Source organism: Lepisma saccharinum, chromosome 1 (assembly GCF_977018435.1).
Source record: "Lepisma saccharinum chromosome 1, izLepSacc3.1, whole genome shotgun sequence".
NCBI lineage: Eukaryota > Metazoa > Arthropoda > Insecta > Zygentoma > Lepismatidae > Lepisma > Lepisma saccharinum.
Window position 1 is genome coordinate 25,924,027 of NC_139229.1, and position 18,782 is coordinate 25,942,808.

Here is an 18,782-nt window from a genome sequence, read left to right on the forward strand (position 1 = left end):
GTTGTTGTGGACGGTGATTGCTGTACTGGCCTCGCTGGGGATAAGCTTCTCTATTGTTCCTCCCAGAGTTCTGTCTCCGACTATTGTTTGTTGCCAAGTTTACTTTCGGGAATCCCCCTTGCCTTCCTTCATACTTTCTTCTGTGATTCTTGTTTTCCCAGGATGCTCGTTTCTCTTGCTCCAGCGCGTCCAAATCGCAAAGAATCATCGACATCGTGTCCAGGTTGGAAAGTGCGTCTCCGGTTAGCTGACGTTGCACATAATGCGGAAACATTGCGCGTATTGCGGCTAACATTTCAACTGGCTCAATTCCGGGCTTCAGGGCGTGGAAATCACTCACTCGCTGCCAAAAGAACTGTTTATAGGTGATTTTCTGGCTCTCATCAAACCTGCGATTTCTAAGCAAAGTGATTTTTCGTTCTACTAGCTGGCGACCTTGAAATTGTTGCAGAAATGCTTGTTCAAACTCTTCAAAGCTTTTAAATAGTGGATTCCGCTGCTCGAGCCAGATCCTTGCACTCCCTTTGAGTAATTTTTGCATTAGCCTCAAGCAGTCTGGGCTATCGACACCGTACAACAAACAATCTCTCTTGAAGTCCCCTATGAAGATTGACGGTAAAGCCTCGTCGTGATCGGGGTTGTACGTTTGAAAATTATCTATGCCGACTTTTGAGAAGATTCCGCGAGTATTCGACTCCGGGTTGGACACACTGCGTGTCTCCTGCTGGGCGAAAGCGTTCAAGCTCGGCGAGCTCCCGCTCCGGCCGATGACGTCACGCGCTGCTTGGCAATCTAAGGAAGTTGGTGCTGATTGACAGGTCAGCTGGTTGGTCACGTCTGCTGCGACGAGCAAAGGAGTTGGGTTCACATCCCTGGACGTTGCCTCCAATCGGCGAATCTCTTCGTCCTCATTTCTTCTCCGTTGCGTGATTTGGAAATCCTTCAATTCACGTGTCTCCGCTTCCAGTCGTTCTAATCGGCTGGTTATGCCCGTCTGATTCTCGGTCGTTCTTGCGTCCAGCGTTCCAATAGTTTCTTGAACCTGACGTAACTCTACACGCAGATCTTTCTCCATTGTGACTACATTAATGTTTGTCTCTTCATGTCTCCTTTCGCATTCCTTCTCCGACTGAAGTACTTTCTCCTTCATTCGGTCATTTTCGGATAGCAGTACTTGGAAACGGCGGTCCCATCTTTCTTCCCACTCTTTTCTTCTTCTTTCTTCCATTTCTTCCTTCTGTTCTCGGCGTTCTTCCTTCCTTTCTTCCTGCTCTCTCCTTTCGGCAGCCTCTATCTTCCGCCTTTCTTCTTCTTCTCTCTTCCTCTTCTGATCTCTTTCTTCATCTCTGGCTTGGATATAGCTGATTAGCTGAGAGAACATGGCCTGCACGTCCATCTTCTCTGGAACTGGCAACCCTGTTACCGACTGATCTTTCCCTAGATCCTTATCAACGTTGCCGGCTGACGAAGCGCCTGCATCTGTAGAATTCTCAGCCCCTGGGCGGTCCATGGTATTGTTCGTTAACCTCTGGCGGAGACGAGTAGTTCTTTGCATGCCAATCTTCTTCTTCTTCTTCTCGTGGCTGGCTATCGCCGAAGGAAAAAGATATCGAAATTCTTTTCCTGGTTTCTGGTTTCAGATCCCGGGGATCGCACCCCTCACCTGCTTCCGTGTCATAACGCGTGTCCTTTTGTCCTTTATCGTCCGAAGTTAATAACGCCCATTGTTAATAAAATAATAAAATCCTCTAATAATTCTGCTATGGATAAATGCTATAGTCGCGACAAAGTATTTCACTATTACACCATAAAAAACACACAAATGGTTCTAGCTACACATCGATTGCATATTCAGTTAATTAAAATCACCGTACAAATTACACATTCTTACTTTAAATGAAAACGTCTTGATAGATTCTTATCAGGATTTTCAGTTACAGGTTGCAATTATTTAACTTTCAACAAAAAATCTTAGTTCCCCCTTAGCGTTAAATTCTGGTACCCTGTCGTAGACATTCGTAGGCTGAAAACTCTCTTTAACAACAAGTATTAAATCCCCTTGGGTAATAGACATAACTGATTGTTAACCATTACAATCAAACTTCATAAAAATTCACATTGAGTAGATAAGCAACTAATTAGAATACTCGTGACCTCCAGGTTCCTTACTAGCCTGCCTGTAACATCGTTCTACGAGCCTAATTCCTATTTGCTTCCTATTTGCCTACTCTTCTATTTGCCTATTCGTCGATTATTTGGGCCTACTCTTTACACCCCTACTTGTCTATTCACATACTCGTCGATTATTCGGCGTACTTTTTTACTTGCCTACTTATTTTATTTGCCTACTCGTCGCTTGTTCGGGCAACATTTTATATGCCTACATATTTATTTGCCTACTCGTCGCTTGTTCGGGCAACATTTTACTTGTCTACTTTTTTGCCTACTCGTCCCTGTTCGGGCGCCATATTTTGTCACGGGCTAAATAATTCAATAATAACTAATTAATTAACTCAACTGACTCAACTGAGCTGAGCTTAGCACCGCAACAACGAAGAATCTCTCGCCTCACCTGCTGGGCGAATTAAACATTACATGAAATATAATACGGTCAGGATAAGTGCCTAACAGTCGGTGTTACCAAGAATAAACCTAGGAGGATTTGATTTTAAATACCTGAAATGACGTTACATAATACTACGGTGTTTCTGAATATACATATATATTAAAGCACAGATAAATACACATTACATCTTGCCCTCTTTCACTCGATCTCACATTCATACTCTCATTCCATGGCATATGGCGACAATATGACAATTACAAAGGTTAGATTATTTACTACTTTGACCATACTCTTGCTATGTCTTGGCTACATTGCCTATTACAATTTATCGTTTAGGATTTTAAGTATAAAGTGAATAATTGTTCCTTGTGCGAACCCCTTCTATCTTTTCTGAAGGTATAAATATATTGAATGAACTATTCTTTGCTGTTAACATAAACTCTCATCTTTAACATTTGATTACTCCGCCGGAAAACAGATGTCTAGGGATGCCATAGCACTGATTTAAGTTACGCAATGATTTGATTCACGCAGATTCGCGGTAGATAGTCGTCATCTTTCTCACACACGCACATGGTTGGATCTTACCTTAGCTGCATTCCCTCTGACCTGGGTTGGGTGAAAGTGGTCCTACAGTTCTGGAAGGCCTCCACACTCCCGTGTTGCACTTCACGGTTATCCTGGTTTCACTCGTTCACTTCGCAGGGACGTCCAGGACGGTACACGTACACTGTCGACTCCATACGACAACTTGCGCAATAATAGGTCAGTTCTTCGCGGTCACTCGTAAGTACAGATACGCGACTTGGGCGATGAGACGAACGTACGCGATGAGCCATTCGCGGTTTCACATGAATATCAAATGTTATTAACTTTCCCTACTTAGGACGTTGTTTCGGACGATTGACACAGGTGGACGTGTCTGGCGTTATTCTCACATAACCACACGTATGTGCACGGATGCGTTGACGGCAAGGGGAGGAGGATCCCCTGGTTCTATTCTGCTCTACTCCATGGCTCTGAAACACTCACTCGAGGAAAAACAAATCCAGACCTCGAGTCTGCTTGCAACTCGCAGCTCGGTCGCGCGTAGCTCACCTTCGGTGGCGTTTGTAGGCAAAACTGTGCAAAACTGTTTCAAATCATCCCTTTTATTCCAGATTTGAACGTAGTGACGCGCTACCCTCTATGATCAGGTGCTTGTTTATTGTTTCTGGTGCTTTGACCGTTGTCCTCCTATCCTGGTCAATGCTCACTCCGGTCCTTAACCTTTGGTAGCAGCCCCTCGCGCAGAGATTAGGCTAACTCTTCCTCCATTGTAGTCAGTCACGAAAAGCAGAGGCATCTCAGTAGGGTAGCTTCTCCCTTTCAATTCAGCGATGAATCTTTAATAATTCATAACTCCCGTAGTTCTGTTCTGATTAGGCTCAAATCTTGGAATCAGTACTTTCATGATGTGTTCCTCCGCTGGTTGAAATCTCATCAAATTCGGTTCATTGGTTTAGAAGTTGCATTTTTCTTGTTATTCCCATAAGAATGCATGTAAATCCGAATTCGGGCGGAAAACTGTGGTCGAGCAAGCTAGTGCTGGCTAAGGCAGTTCGCTAGACACCTGTATTCGCGACGGATATTAATATTACCAATTGCAATTAATTCCTACTAACGGGCAATTAGATTAATTACTTGTCACTCAATATTTGACCGTTATAAACGTGTTTATTGTTCTCCTCAAAGCACCAGGAAGCAACACTGTGCTAGTTCGTAAAAGACGCAGAAAACAGAATACGTATATTTTTTTTCCAGCACGATCTTTTACAGTTGACTATCGTATGTACTTTTAGCATGTCTCACCCGTCTATTTGACATCATGTTCCTCTATTAGCGTACTAGATAGAGGTTCTTTAACCACCCTGGCTGTACTAACACTTCTACGCTTTGTTTATGTTATTTCGCGTCGCTTTTATACCACTTTGGGTACTCGCGACGATGATGAGTTATGTTATGATGAAATTGATCAATGCTCAAGTCCGGGATTTGAAACGGGGACCCATAAGTGTGAGCTGTGTTAACCACTACGCTACGGAGTTCGGCTACACTTTCACGATTATCACATTGTAATAATAGGTACTGATAATAAGCTTTTAGGAATCCTTCCTTTGGTTCACTGTCGCTCACACCATTATTGCCTTAGATAAAGTGGGTCCAAAATCTCTATCATGTTATCGGTTTAGTAAAGACTTTGCATAACTGTTTAATCAAATATACAATTGTTACAGACAGATATTCTTCAACTTCAGTGATGTTATCTCCGTTTCAGAATTATTACAGGAAATATAAACTATGATTGGCAATATTTATTTAAAAGTTTCTAAATTTATAAAAACATACAATGAAAAATATGATAATTTGAAAAATTATACGTAAAAATATTGTTACTATTAGTGTACATCGATATTTACATTGAAATTGTTTGGAAAGAGATATTGCATTGGTTAATGGAAATCCGGTGTCACCTGGTTAATGTTAATGGCGAGAATAGTAAAATTATAACACTTAAAATATTAGAATTCATGGGCTTCTAAAAATAGAACTTCTCCCTTTATTTCTGTACATGTAAGGCTTTCACTTACACCCTCATCCGCTTTGTCCAACCGAATCTATATTTTTGCAACGGGCATATCGCCCATTTAGAAAATTCCTGGATACCTTACTGCTCTGGTGAATACTTAATTCGTTTTGTAAACATCATAAGTTTTTTCGAAAGCTGAGGCAAAATTTGGATAATGGCGTTGATTATAATTATATGAAGCCAAATTTTCATTTAAAAGTAACCACGTGTTCATGAAATTACTGTTAATATAGTTCTTACATCCAAAAGAAAAGAGAGTATATTGTCTCCTTTTTAACAAATTGTAAACTTTTTTGATTCGGAAATTACTTGGCAGCGTCGATTATTGTATTTAAACAGTTAATACACAATGTACTCGTAATTTAATTATGGTTGTGTGGTATTAATACTATCATTGAAATATAATTGCATTAATTAATTCTAAGTACGAATTTATAATTTTTACGATATCATTCCTAGTTAGTGACATCTATTATGTTTTTTTTTTGGAAGCGTAGGAGGGTTGATTGGTTGGTTTATTTCTTCCGTCAGTTTAATTGCAACGGAGGTGGGAGGGAACAGTGGAGGGGGGGGGGGACATAACATGAAAGCAAGTGCATCGTTCCCTTATTCGCTGGAGACATTTTGGGAAAATCACAAAAAATCTCATATTTAGCGTATCCCCCTTTATATACGTCACTACCAGTAAAACACATATATATATATATATTTTTTTAATTTAGTAAGATTGAGAAGATTAATACGTTTTTTTAAAAATGGTGCCCGACCCTGTGGCCGAATGGTTAGCACATCGCGCTGCGACGCCAAGGGTCCCGGGTTCGAATCCCGGTCGGGCTTGGTTGTTTGTGAATGTCCATTCATCAATTTCATCATTTCATCACCCATCCCCATATTCGCAAATTAGCCAAGAGGCACAAAACGCGAAGTAAAATAAACTAAATCAATCAATCAATCTTAAAAATGGTTTTAGGTCTAGTTTCACCAACGATCCATACAGCACAAATCTCCAAGGGATATCCATTGGATATCCACGATGTCCCGATCAGATCCATCGATGTTATGGATATCCATTTGGACATCCCTCTGAATATCCATTGAACGTCCATGGGATACGCAGAACTAAAACAACCAATTCTAAATAACAAATATGTAGCCCATAGAAATAAAATTAGTGAATTGAATTATTGAAGCATTGTATTTTGGTATTAAAACAATTTTTGTTCGTTGTGATATAACGATATAATCATTCTTCATAATACTTACTCATTTCTTTTGGGAAGGGAACGTGTCCCCGTGCCCCTCCCGCTAAATCCGCTAATGACCCCACCCCTTGAAAATAGATGGACACGCCTGTGCTTTTTTCAGTTGCAAAACCCGAAGACTTGTTTCCATGATAATCTCTGTGTTTGTTAACTTGAGGTAATTCCCAATCTTTCATTTGTTTTTGGATTTCAATCCATTCAAAATGTTGTCTAAGCATTGTTTTCAATTATTATCGATGTGTGACTGTAAGTGATGATTGAGTATACTTTCTGCCACTTCAATATCCAAAATACTTTGGTAGCGTGGGAGTAGATGCTTCAATAATCATTCTACGAGCTCTTGCCCCACCTGGGCGTGTCCATTCATACTACTGACAGAAAATAGAGCAAACGACAATTTCATTTCAAGTTGAGCAATAAATATTTCCCATACGGAGCGGGCTGAAAGGTGGGGTAGTAAATCATAATGCTAATAGCTCCTTTAGGAACTATCAATTCATACATTTGAGATTTATTTCTAATTGGTTTCGCTTTTTTAGCGATGTTTTCTCCAGCACGCTGCACAGCGCAAGTAAGTGGGAAGCAACTGTTTTCATTTTACGCTGGCAGATGGCAGTGCGTGCGGCGGTAGTGGTGTAAATCGATAAGCTGGTCGCTGGGACTGGGTTCAGGAGCCTCGTTCAAGGACAAGGTTACAGCGTTGAAAATTCCCCGCTTGCGACCGTGCCTGTGCCGAGCCGGGCATCGTTTTGTGCACGTGCCGCACGTCTTTGCGCCAAGTCGAACCGCACACTGCCACCATTGCGCCTAGGTCAGCGAGCATCGACTGTGGTTGTCGGGCGGTGCGAGTAAACGCTCTGCACCAAATCGGTGGTGTTTTTCACACGAGGAAAGGGACTCCTGTGCGCAAACAGAACCGGACATCGTCGCCGAAACGGTGACAACGAGAGATCGTCGGGTGTCACCGGAAAATTTTCAGTGTCAGTTACTGTGTTTACTGTTTTGGGCTGTCGCCTCACGTGAAAACACAAGTACCCCCTCCCCCTTTTCGCGAATTCAGCGACTGTCAACTGTTACAGTGTGTGTGCGGTGGACAACCAGGCTGTTTCAAATGTGACACAAACACGACAGATTTTTGCAATCACTGTGTTGAGTGACAAGTGTGAGGGGTGACTGGGGGTCTTCTGATGCCCCGGTCCACAAGGCGTGTTATTCTCTGTGGACTCGTGTGTCAGTGAGAGGAAGTTGATAGTTAATACTAATAGTAATAATAAGAGTGTTTATAACGCACCGTGCCGGTTCGGACTCTTTTGACTGACATGGCCACCAAAGACTTCAGGATGCCGTCAACACCTATCGTCTCGTCGACATCATCGTCACCATCGTCGACGATGCCTCCTCCCCCACCTAAACTGAAGATCGAGCAGAAGGATCGAGGTCAGGAAGAGCCGTCAAGTTCCATACCAGATCTGGGTGAGTTCCACTTTCACTTTTCACTTTCAACCGCCCCACGTGCTTTCACTTTCATTATTAGTGGAGGAGCAGTGCTTGTGTTTACAATTTGGTATTGTGTTGTTTCAGTGCATGTATCTGTTTTGTTGCAGCTATCGTTGGTCGTGTGTTGTAACTTGTGACGTACTAATGATCAAGGTTAACGTTACACGTTCGCCCTCACTTTAGTTGTAAATGTCATGACAGTAATGAAAATTTCCTTTATTCGTTAATTCAATTGAGGCTCCCAGTTCACTTATATGTACTTCTCAACGTATCTGCACAGAAATTAAATAAGAAAATGTTTGTGGTCCTACCGAGTTTAGTTCTGTATCTATTATGGTACCATGAACAAGGTCATGCCCCCCCCTCTTTTCTTAGTTCTTCCTTTACATTATTTACTTTTGCATGTGTTTGTTACGGACTGAAAAATAACTTTGCACCATATATTGCATCTCGATTTTGCAAATATTTGTACCAAAGAAAAAGGAATTATGAATTTGTAGGAGCTTTATTGCATGCTTTAATGATTTCACAACGTTATCAGTTGTCTACCAACTACAAAAAAGCGACAGTGCTCACAAGAGATTAATTGTCGTGGGTTTGTTATCATGAGCACACCTTTATCGACAATGAGTACAACATTGTTGCTTCGTATTGTTAGCTGATTGTTGAGGCGATCTTGGAGATAGGATGGTACTACTGAGTAACAACTTTTTTTAAGTGGCAAGACAGTCTGCCAATTTTCTTAGCGTCATTGTGTCCTTTTTATTATTAGGTTGTGGGTGGACAGACACGTTTTGCGTACAAGCCTCGTTTCCTCAGGCAACACGGAATTCGTTATTGATTTCGGTTCCATGTGCGTACGACTCTAGGCGTTGTGCGTTATTCACGCATTGCGTGTTCCCGTCTCTTCTTCCCCGGGACTCCCAACATGGACTCTTCCCGGTTTCTAATCTTGAGGAGTTTGGCTCCGTGTCGTGTCTGCACAGTCGCCCAGTTCGCAGTTGAGGAGGTCGGTGCCTCGACTCGGGGGAAATGACCTACTCCGCTCTAGGTCATTGCCACAGCGCGGCGCTGCAGACCCTTTTTGCAAGAAGCCCTGGAGCGCCCTTTCCCTCTCGTCCAGCCCCTCCTTCCCCCTCCCGCCAGCACTGCAGCAGTCCTCCAAAGAATTTTTCGGGGGAAAGGGCTGAAAGCAGATGTAACGCACGCATCTACTCACGCAACGACATAGGGGAGGTTGTTGTGACCACACCTGTGAGTGACGCGTGGAACAAAAAGGGTAGGCAGCTGCGTCGGGACCAGGGAGACACACCAAACCAGATTTCCGTGGCTGGGAGCCCAGACAGAGCCTTGTGAAAAGCGGGTGAATAAAATGCCACCATTTTTTGATGCTTTGTTACCGATTGCCATTCATGTCCGCTGCCTAGGAGACTGCTGTAGCATCCAGTTGTGGACTCGTTACGTATTTCTGGGGCAGACTGACCGGTCCGCTACCTCCCCCTGTTTTTTCTTTAGAGAACTAATCAGCACACACTGAGACTGCAGTGTGCCTCCATTTTTAACAAAGAAACTACTGAAGCCGCTAGAACAAATATAATGGACTGAACAGTCCAATAAATTCCGACTTGGCAAACCAAACGGTAGTCTGAAGGATCCAATCTATGTCTATCCAGTGTATTCCATTATAAAGATAGGGCAGTAGTGGAGGCGATGTGATCATCACCACGCTCCGACAGCCTTTATCCTCATGGTCTCTCCCAGGTGCTCCTGTATGAGAGGTTGGGCGAGCAGGGGCATTGTCTGAAAATTTTCGAACCCGATTCTCCCAGATGACAGTCGCACACCATACCGACCGCGACTCACACATAACACTTTACCAAAGATGAATGTAATATACAGGAAGTTCCAGTACAAACCAGTTCAGCAAAGATATAAGCGGTACTGACGCGAGGTCAGCACTTCGAGTCCCGTCGATGCTGTTTTTTTGGTTTTCGAGAACGAAGTCCGGAACTTGTTTTCAAGTAGCTCCCAAATTGTCCTCGCGATGCGGAGTCGCACCTGAGATTTTAGAGCTTCTACTGGGGATCGAACCCGGGACCTCTCGCACCAGAGGCGAAAGCACTAAACCGCCCACCAAGAAAAGATGGTGCTAAACAACAGTCTAACAACCGCCAATGGTGTAAAATACATTAATTATATTTCCAAACAACAGCCTATGCCGTAACAAGATACCAATGATTGATCGAACCCAGGACCACTTGCACCAGAGGTAAGAGCACTAACCGTTCGGCTATGCGAGAACTTTTTATACAAGAATACGAAGATTGCGCCTTCTTGTAGTAGCGATAGCAGTAGCATAGAACACTTTAGTTATGTCTCCCGTAACATGTAGTGGCGAAAATAATAACCAATCACGCTCGAGCACATGACATTTTACGTTGCGCGAGGCAGTCGTGGGGGTGACTATAAGGGTAGATGGAATGAATGAAAACGTGGGAGTAAAACGGAGTAACATCCGATGAAACTTGGTCCGCGCATGCGCAGTAGCAACTTGGATCCGTGCTTCGCAAGAGGCGGGTCAACAACACGGTGGAATGTACAGTGAGGTGCATAAGTATTACTAGACACATTATCCATCACTGCTTTCATTGGTTTTCCTGTTACAACCAATAAGCATATAGCGCTGCGGTTATAGACTGATTGATTGTGTTTTGGCGCAATTCTTGAACCTCTTTCACGATCATGGAGTCTTTACTTTACCGAAGGAATTACCAAGTACTAAAAATTATACCAGCAAACTACTTGATTACCGCTTGTTGGATGATATGAGTAGACCCTATTCATGTGTACAGTCGCGGACAGTTTTGGGTTGTAACGATCCCATTGGATGTCAATGGGACTGTTACAAGCAGAAGTGTCCGTGACTGTACAACATCGAGACAATAATGAGCCGACATCCAATGGGATCGTTACAACCCAAAACTATCCGCGACTGTACGAATGTATAGGGTCTACTCATATTATACAACGCTAAGGGGCCCGGGTTAGAATCCCGGCCTGGGCATGGATGTTCTCTGTGAGTGTCTCTTCATCAATTTCATCATACTCAGGTACGCTAATCGAGACTCGACATACTGTTTAAAAGTAGGATCCTAACCGCTATGCCTGCACCGGTTTCGAACACAGGTCTCCTTGATTACAAAGCTACAGCGTCACCAGTACACCATTGGGAAGGCCCGCAGCGTCCACAAACAATTCATGTAAAATAAATCTATGAATGTATCCGAAGTATATAATATACATATTCTTAAAATAACAAACCAAGAATCCTATAAACATTGCATTTTTCTATTTATTTTAATATGAAATTTCTTGATAGGGCAAATGGTGGAATATATAATGTTTTATATTATTACAGAATAATTATATCTGTCCCCTAAATAATAATGACAATAATAATTAGCCTTAAAATTTATTATTATTATTACATATGAAACACTTCTTATTATATGATGAACAACATGCAAGGTAATATTCATACACTCCAGAAATGCTTGCGTTCAATTCCCAGGCAATCTAGACCGTTTTCAATTTCTCTACTCTCTCCTCTATTCGATGCGCGGAGCAGCCAATCAGAAATGACCTTCAACCATATTGTTTACCCGCTCGTGTGAGTGTTATTTATACACCCAAATATCGATTCAGTTCGGTTTCATACCTTGTAAACTTGACGTGGAGAAACTTCATAAAAATAATGTAACGCCGATTGCCCGAAAGAAATGCAGAACTTGACTAGCTGAATTAAATCAAATATAGCATCAATTTTGACTTAACATTTCCAAGTGCGCTGTATGAAGAAGCCTTACCTGTGCAACGAACCAATCACAGGAAAACACTATATTTTGCCCAACCAACATTTAGTTGATAATTTGGTAACCGTAACGAAAAACAGATGTCACCCTTCAATAAAGCTGATACTTTTTGGCTAAATTATTTGGTAATTCTAAAGAATGGGTTCGATTTGGTCAGATTTAAGGGGAGGAATGGTTCTGGTGAACTCTAATTTATTTGTTGCATATTTGAACGTAAACATTTTATCACCAGTGTCCGTTTTATTTTTATTTCAAATATTTTTTTATGTATAACAGTATAACAGTCATATAACTATAGTTTGGCGATCGAAACGGTGTTCTAGTAGGATATATTGTAAGCCCTTTCTAGGCCAGTGCAGGTGTTTTGTCATCGATTGTGGGTGGTGCAACCCCTTTAAGGTTGTTTGTGAGGGCCAAGGCCTGCCTATACTTTTCGTTGATGTAGTTTTGAATACCTCGACAAAAAAAAAACAGACTAGAAATCTAATGGCTTTTCAGTGGGATTTCAACAATGACAACATGAACGATTCACAGCAAAATATTGCTCTTTCTTACATTACAAGATATGTTGTAGATTGTACAGGGTGTCCAAAAAGTCACGCAACCGAGACATTGAACGTGCGTAACTTTTGTACAAGAAACGATAGAGACGTGAATCTTACACTGGGTATTACTTTGTCTATATGGATATTTTTTAAACATTAAACAAGAATATCATACTCTACATGAACGTTCAGTATGCGTAGAAAGTTACTAATGTGTAAGAAAGTTTTGTAAGAAGCAAAAAGGAACATGGATAAAAGACAGCTATGGAGTCGCTTGCAATAATTTTCTATGTACAGTCACGGACACTGCAGGCTTGTAATGAATACATTGACTTCAATGGACTCGTAACAAGCCGGCAGTGTCCGTGACTGTACATGGATAGTCTGTGGATATTTATCGAATTAAAGAAAGAACGATAAAATTCTAAGCATTTTATGCATTACAGACAATTCATAGCACATTCATAAAAAAGTGTTGTTTTTTTTTCGAAAATGCGAGGTGTACTGGCAACATTGGTCGTGTCAGATGGCAGTTCCAGGTGCAGCTGGTATCTGACTATGTTATTCAATTAATGCCCAGATGAAATAAAATATTTGAAGTTTATCGCACCTAAGACTAACTTTTTATGGGTCGAAGGAGAAGGTTGCATCCCCAACAGCCCCCCCCCCCTTTGGCATGCCTCTGATTTCCACATAAAGCTTCAGCCATACTTAGAGGCTTGTCAACACAGTCACGTAAACGATAAGAACTAGCAAACATTTCCTCTTGCGCATGCCTCATCTTGACACTTTTCAGCATTCGTCTACTCTCTCTCTCTCTCTCTCTCTCTCTCTCTCCCTCCCTCCCTCCTTCTCTCTCTCTCTCTCTCCCTCCCTCCTTCTCTCTCTCTCCCTCCTTTTGGAGGATAAAGGAAGATAACACATCCGAGAAAAGAATTAAGGCCAAAGTGCAGAACTGGAGGCAGACTGTCACACACTTTTGTCGACCTTGAAAATAAGGTCACTTCTGATTTTCTACTTTGATAGGCCTTATCGCAATGATGGAATGTCGCTTCGGAAATAAACTATGATAGTCTGGTCAATGTCATATTACCCGATACATGTATTTGCAGTTCGGTCGTCACATACTTAATCTGATGCGCGTGTGGGTCATGACTCTCAAATTGCACGAAACATGTTCGTACCTGTCAACGAGATTGTAGTACAGCTGGACCAAGGAGAGAAAAACCCTTCGACCTAAGCGAGCAGAGAGATGCTTGCCATGTAAGCGTTGCCAAAATGTGAAAAGTTCGTCAACACATTGTCTCTTTTACACTTTTATTCGGTCCCAAGAGCTAGAGGAGAAAACAAATGACTGTACACCTCAGTTCGCGGTGTGTAAGGAATGATTCTTTCGAAAGGTATACCCAAATGTCATCTAGGGATGACCAAATCTGGATACAATTTTATACGGATATCGGATATACAGATATCCGAATTATCAGATTATCCGAATGTGTGTGTGCATTATCCAGGCTATCCACATATTATTTTATTCGTCATTTTCGTATTTCACGTTACGTATTTTCTACAAATTATTAATCGAATATCCAGATTATCCATAGCATCCGAAACGGATATCGGATAATTTCAAATCCGCATATCCGTTATCGTGATTTTGTGTCCATCCCGAATGTCAAGCTCCCTTCCACGTAGTACACCACGGACTGCAATTTGCAAACTAGCGAGGCTTTGGCGTCTGGACTCATAGCCAGGAAAATTATGTGTGGAGCTCGAGTTGTTTCGTGCATAATTGTTTGTCATTTTCCCTTCATCCATTTCATTTTATTACCATTCATCCTCATCTTCGCGATTAGCCAAAAGTGGCAAAAAAGAGAAGTAAAATCAAATCAAACAATCCACGTCAGTTCCTGAGTATGCCGGGGGATTTCTCATTGTCTTATTGCCGTCCCAGATTCGAAACCAAAACTGCACCGTGCTTCAACTAGATTACATACAACAGATTGTTTAGTATACTTCAGAGATAATCTCCATCGAAAAGCAATTTTAAGTTATAACTTATTTATGAACGTATAGAACTAGGAATGTTGGGTGTTTTAATTCTTCGCCCACTCTCCTATCTTGTCCTTTATATCTTTTTTTATGGCTGTCAGAGCCGTAAAGGCTTTTAACAAAATTCTTGGCATGGGCCAGAATACTGAGAATTTCGTCAAGGCCAGCATGTTGGCCCCCTACGCTTCCCAAGGTAGGCTTCCATGAACAAAAGAACCAGCGTAGAAGGGACAAGGACACTGCCAGAACGAAGTATTAAGTACTATGAAAACAAACATCATCTGGTCTACCTAGAGCACAATAAAAGTACAAAGTGTAATTAGTTTGCTTCACCCTTTCCGTAATCTTTTTGATGATTTTTCCTGGAGTTTTCCAAATTGGAAAAAATGCGACCTATGCGAGTCAGACATTAGATTCCAGGTCATAGACTGCAGTGTAATAACAATAGCCCAACTTTCTGCAATTTTCAAACAGAGGCTTACTTAACCTTCAAGCCTTTCTAGATTTTCGCATTCTTTTGTATGTCATCACAATATTTCTTCGTGCTTGTATTTTGTGTTGCTTTACGTCGCTTTTCTTCCACTTTTGGCTAATCGCGACGATGGTAATGATCAGATGAAATTGATGAATGGGAACTCAACAAGATCATCTATGCCCAGGCGGGGACTCGAACCCGGGAACTTTGGTGGCGAGATCGAATGTCGACTCTTATTGCTCACTCCCTTTTATTCTTTATTTATTTCATTGCATTTTCTTTCATGTTTCCTATGTCGTTTTCTCCTATTCTCTCCCGTCCTTGTCTAAGCCGACCTCCATGGCGGAGTGGTTAACACAACGCCCTACGATCGCAGAGGTCCAGGCCCGGGCTTGGGTGTTCTGTGTGGGTGTCCCTTCATTAATTTCACCATTTATTCTCATGTTCGCGAGTAGTCAAAAGTGTTAGATGCGAGTAATCGAGGTGAAATAGGGTGTGTCTCCAGACACATCCAGATGCTAACAGTCACGAAAATTGATTGTTGTAAGAGCTCTAAACCTGCCCCTCCTAACCTATGCATTAAAACTACGCGGAATTATAATTGCAATTAATGCATATATGGTGAGGTTAAGAGGGCCAGTTTTAGAGCTTTTACAGCAATCAATTTCGTGACTGCTAGCAGCTGGATGTGTCTGGAGACAGACCCAGTAAAACAAGCCAAATCAATCAATAACCCTTGTCTTAAAACAATTCTGTTTACAATCTCTTGTAATGAAGTCGCAATTTTTCTTTGCAATGCATATACCACTTCAGAATACGACCATGTTTCCTTGTTATCACTGCAGTATTTCGTACATCACAATCAAAGACCGACCGCCCTTCGGTTTCTTCAACATGTCTCTACGACGAAGCGTGTATTTAAATTGACTTGGGTGTGAACATTCGCTGGCAAACTCCAAGAGACTATTCATCTTCCGAGAACAGAATCCCGTTGGCGCTGTCAGTCGACAATGCGCATTCCTCCCAGTAGTGACGTGTGAGCACTTCTCACACCAGAACTCGACCCCCGTCACTTTCCATGCAGAAACCTTTCCTTTTCTTCTTTTTCAACCTCGACGCGGAACGCGCTAATGCACACTCTGGAGAAGTCAAGGTCGTTTCATTTGCACCGCACTGGGAAAAAGGAATTACGTTCTTTCCAGGTTATTGCACTGGTAGCTTGTCCTTCCTGTTCTTTGCAGGGCGGGTCTGAGGAGGTGTTTCAGGACTCTTTGATTGGTTAAAAATGTGCTGCCACAACTAGCAGGACTATCCTTGAGCTGATGAACTATTAGAGGTTTTACAGCCGCTTCATATTTTTCGGGTAAAAATTGCCTTTCAGGCTCCAATACCCAGAGATCCAAGCGCTTCCACCTTCTTTTGTTTCCAGTCAGTGCATTGCCCTTCCTTCTTCCATTCGCGGAGGTGCCTCGAGGACATGGAGGCTCTTGACCCTCGCTCTACCCCTTTTTCTTCCCTCTCCTTTCCCTTTCTTCATGTTTACCTCACTTCCTATCAGCCACCTGCATCTTTTTCGGGGTCGGCCGTCGAAAACAACCTGGTAAAAATGATGGTTTTTACAGCGACCGGCTGCCGCTGAAAGTAAGAGTGACAACAGGTATCTGGAATGATTATGGCTCGCTCCAGTAATTCCCGACTGTATAGTCCCCTCATCAATTTAGTCTTTTCAAGGTCTGTGAAAAATCGTAGCTTGTCGTTGAAGGACATTTCATCTGTTGTTATTGTTTGCAAAGCGGCAGGGGCCGTTGTGTTTGAAGGCCCAGACTGTGCCTTATTCTTTGGACATTTTGATTGCCTTTTGGGCTCCCCCTCAATGCGTAACCTTGAGCAAGTTCTTTTCAAATATATACCTATATAAAACAGAGCTCGCAACAGTTTCCGAAAAATGTACCTAATACACCAACAATCTAGTATGGCGTATGGCAAGAATGAGGGTCAGGAATTTACAAAACATAAAATGTGGGCTAAGAGGAGCAAACAGCGGGCAGGGATATTACTGGGAGGTTATCCCACCGTAATAAATGTGTCAATGGCTGCTCAAGAGTATGCTATACCTTTTCCATGTGTCCTTCATAAAATTGCGTTTTATTGCTAGTTCATGTAATATGTATGAGTGAGTGTGAGAGGTTGGTTAATGGTTATGATGATCCGACGTTTAAGGCAAAGAGATTTTCCTTGGTATTCACTTCCAATTGAACGAACCGCGACCGATCTACGGGTAAATTTCCATTACCACTGTCGGGTAGAAATTTGAACGATAGAGGGCTTATACGTTTCATATTTTACCTCATTTTTTTGCCCTACTAGCGATTGTGAGGATGAAATGGACATTGGATAAAATTCGTGGGGGAGGGGGGGGTGAGGATGGGTACAAGGAAGGAAAGAGGGAATCGAACCTGCAACCTTCGGCGGCGAGATTGTGAGTCGACCACTCAACACCTCTCGGCCACCGAGGCAGTGGCCTGGTGAGAGTTCACAGCTCTGCTCATTTAACCATAACAAGTGAGTTAATTATCTTGGCGTGCTTCACACAGGAAGGCACAAAATCCTGTCTTACGGGAGACTGAAGATTTTTAATGCAAGTTTCTCATTCAGTTTTTATTTTCGATTTTCCTTACAGACAAAAGGATTAGAATTAGTTATGATCCATCTAATCAGATGACGCTTAGGTTTATGTTTTGTGTTGCGCCATCTATTATCGGCCCAGGTAGTAATTCAAGGTTTAATGTGTGATATGTCTCCGTAACTTGAATCGTCGCGCAGAGATGGTGCCATTAAAGGTTCTAGTTCGAGTCAGCTTCAGCACAGATATTTTTTCCTTCAAGACTTCCGACTTCCAATGAAAACATTGTTCAACTCCTTTCAATTGCTGACTTTGTTGAACGCTCTGTTTCAATGACAATTGAATCGGTTACGAATAACTTAAGTAACCAGGACACAGATAATGTTAATATTTTACATCATAAGTCACATACAATATTAATTGGGATTTGTGTTCATACGAGGTCTAACCAATGTGTATTATGTCTCCATATCCTATTTTACATAACGAAACTAGCAGTTCCGCATAATCAATACACATCCATATGGATATTCAGAAGTGGAGACCTTCAAAAGTAATCTACAAGATTGAAAACGCTATTCACCACCAAGGTCAGTGATACACGAACTACAGCCTTCGGGGATAAAGAAGTCTTGAGGCCAATCTTCGTATCTCTATTATGCCTTCATCTTTTGATAACAAGATTCTACGCGGCTGTCAGGAAATAATAAAAAGGAAAAGGTTTCTGATTGTGCAACGGCATATTTGTGTACAGCTTGCACAACACTTTTGAGGGTATCCTTGAAACAACAGTCCGGGCATTTCCTTATGTAAGCTGCAGTTAAGAATTCGAGGAAGAGAGAAGGATGAGTCGAGGTTGTTCCTAGAACGATGTGTCTCCACGGGGTCAATCAATGAAGGATTCTTACTTGCTCACTTACTTTCTTCTTTCTGTTCCTATTTTACTTTATTTGATTCTCTCCCTCTCTTTCCTTCTCTTTCACTGATTCCTTTTCTTCTTTTTATGTCACTCAATCTTTCTCTCTTCCCTCTAAACGTTGTCTTTCTTTTCCCTTTCTTTATTCTATTTCTCTTTCTTTCTTTCATCTATTCCTCTTTTCCTCATTTCTATTTCACTCCATTCATTTCATTCTATCTCCCTCTTTCTACAGCTCTATTTCTTTTCTCTCTATCTCTATATCTTCTCTTTCTCTAGCTCTATTTCTTCAGTTTCTCTCTTTCTCCAGCTCTATTTCTTCTTTCTCATTCTCTAGTTCTATAT

The 18,782-nt window shown here is 41.8% G+C and overlaps 1 protein-coding gene across 1 annotated transcript in view; it reads left to right on the forward strand.

Moving 5' to 3' along the window:
* The first annotated feature begins 7,265 nt into the window (after window positions 1-7,265).
* Eip75B (Ecdysone-induced protein 75B) overlaps window positions 7,266-18,782 on the forward strand; it is a 126,171-nt gene continuing 114,654 nt past the window's right edge. Inside the window, exon 1 of the mRNA XM_083129746.1 lies at window positions 7,266-7,930. Coding sequence (XP_082985872.1) covers window positions 7,777-7,930 — 154 coding nt within the window. The 5' untranslated portion in view covers window positions 7,266-7,776. The remainder of the gene's footprint in view (window positions 7,931-18,782) is intronic.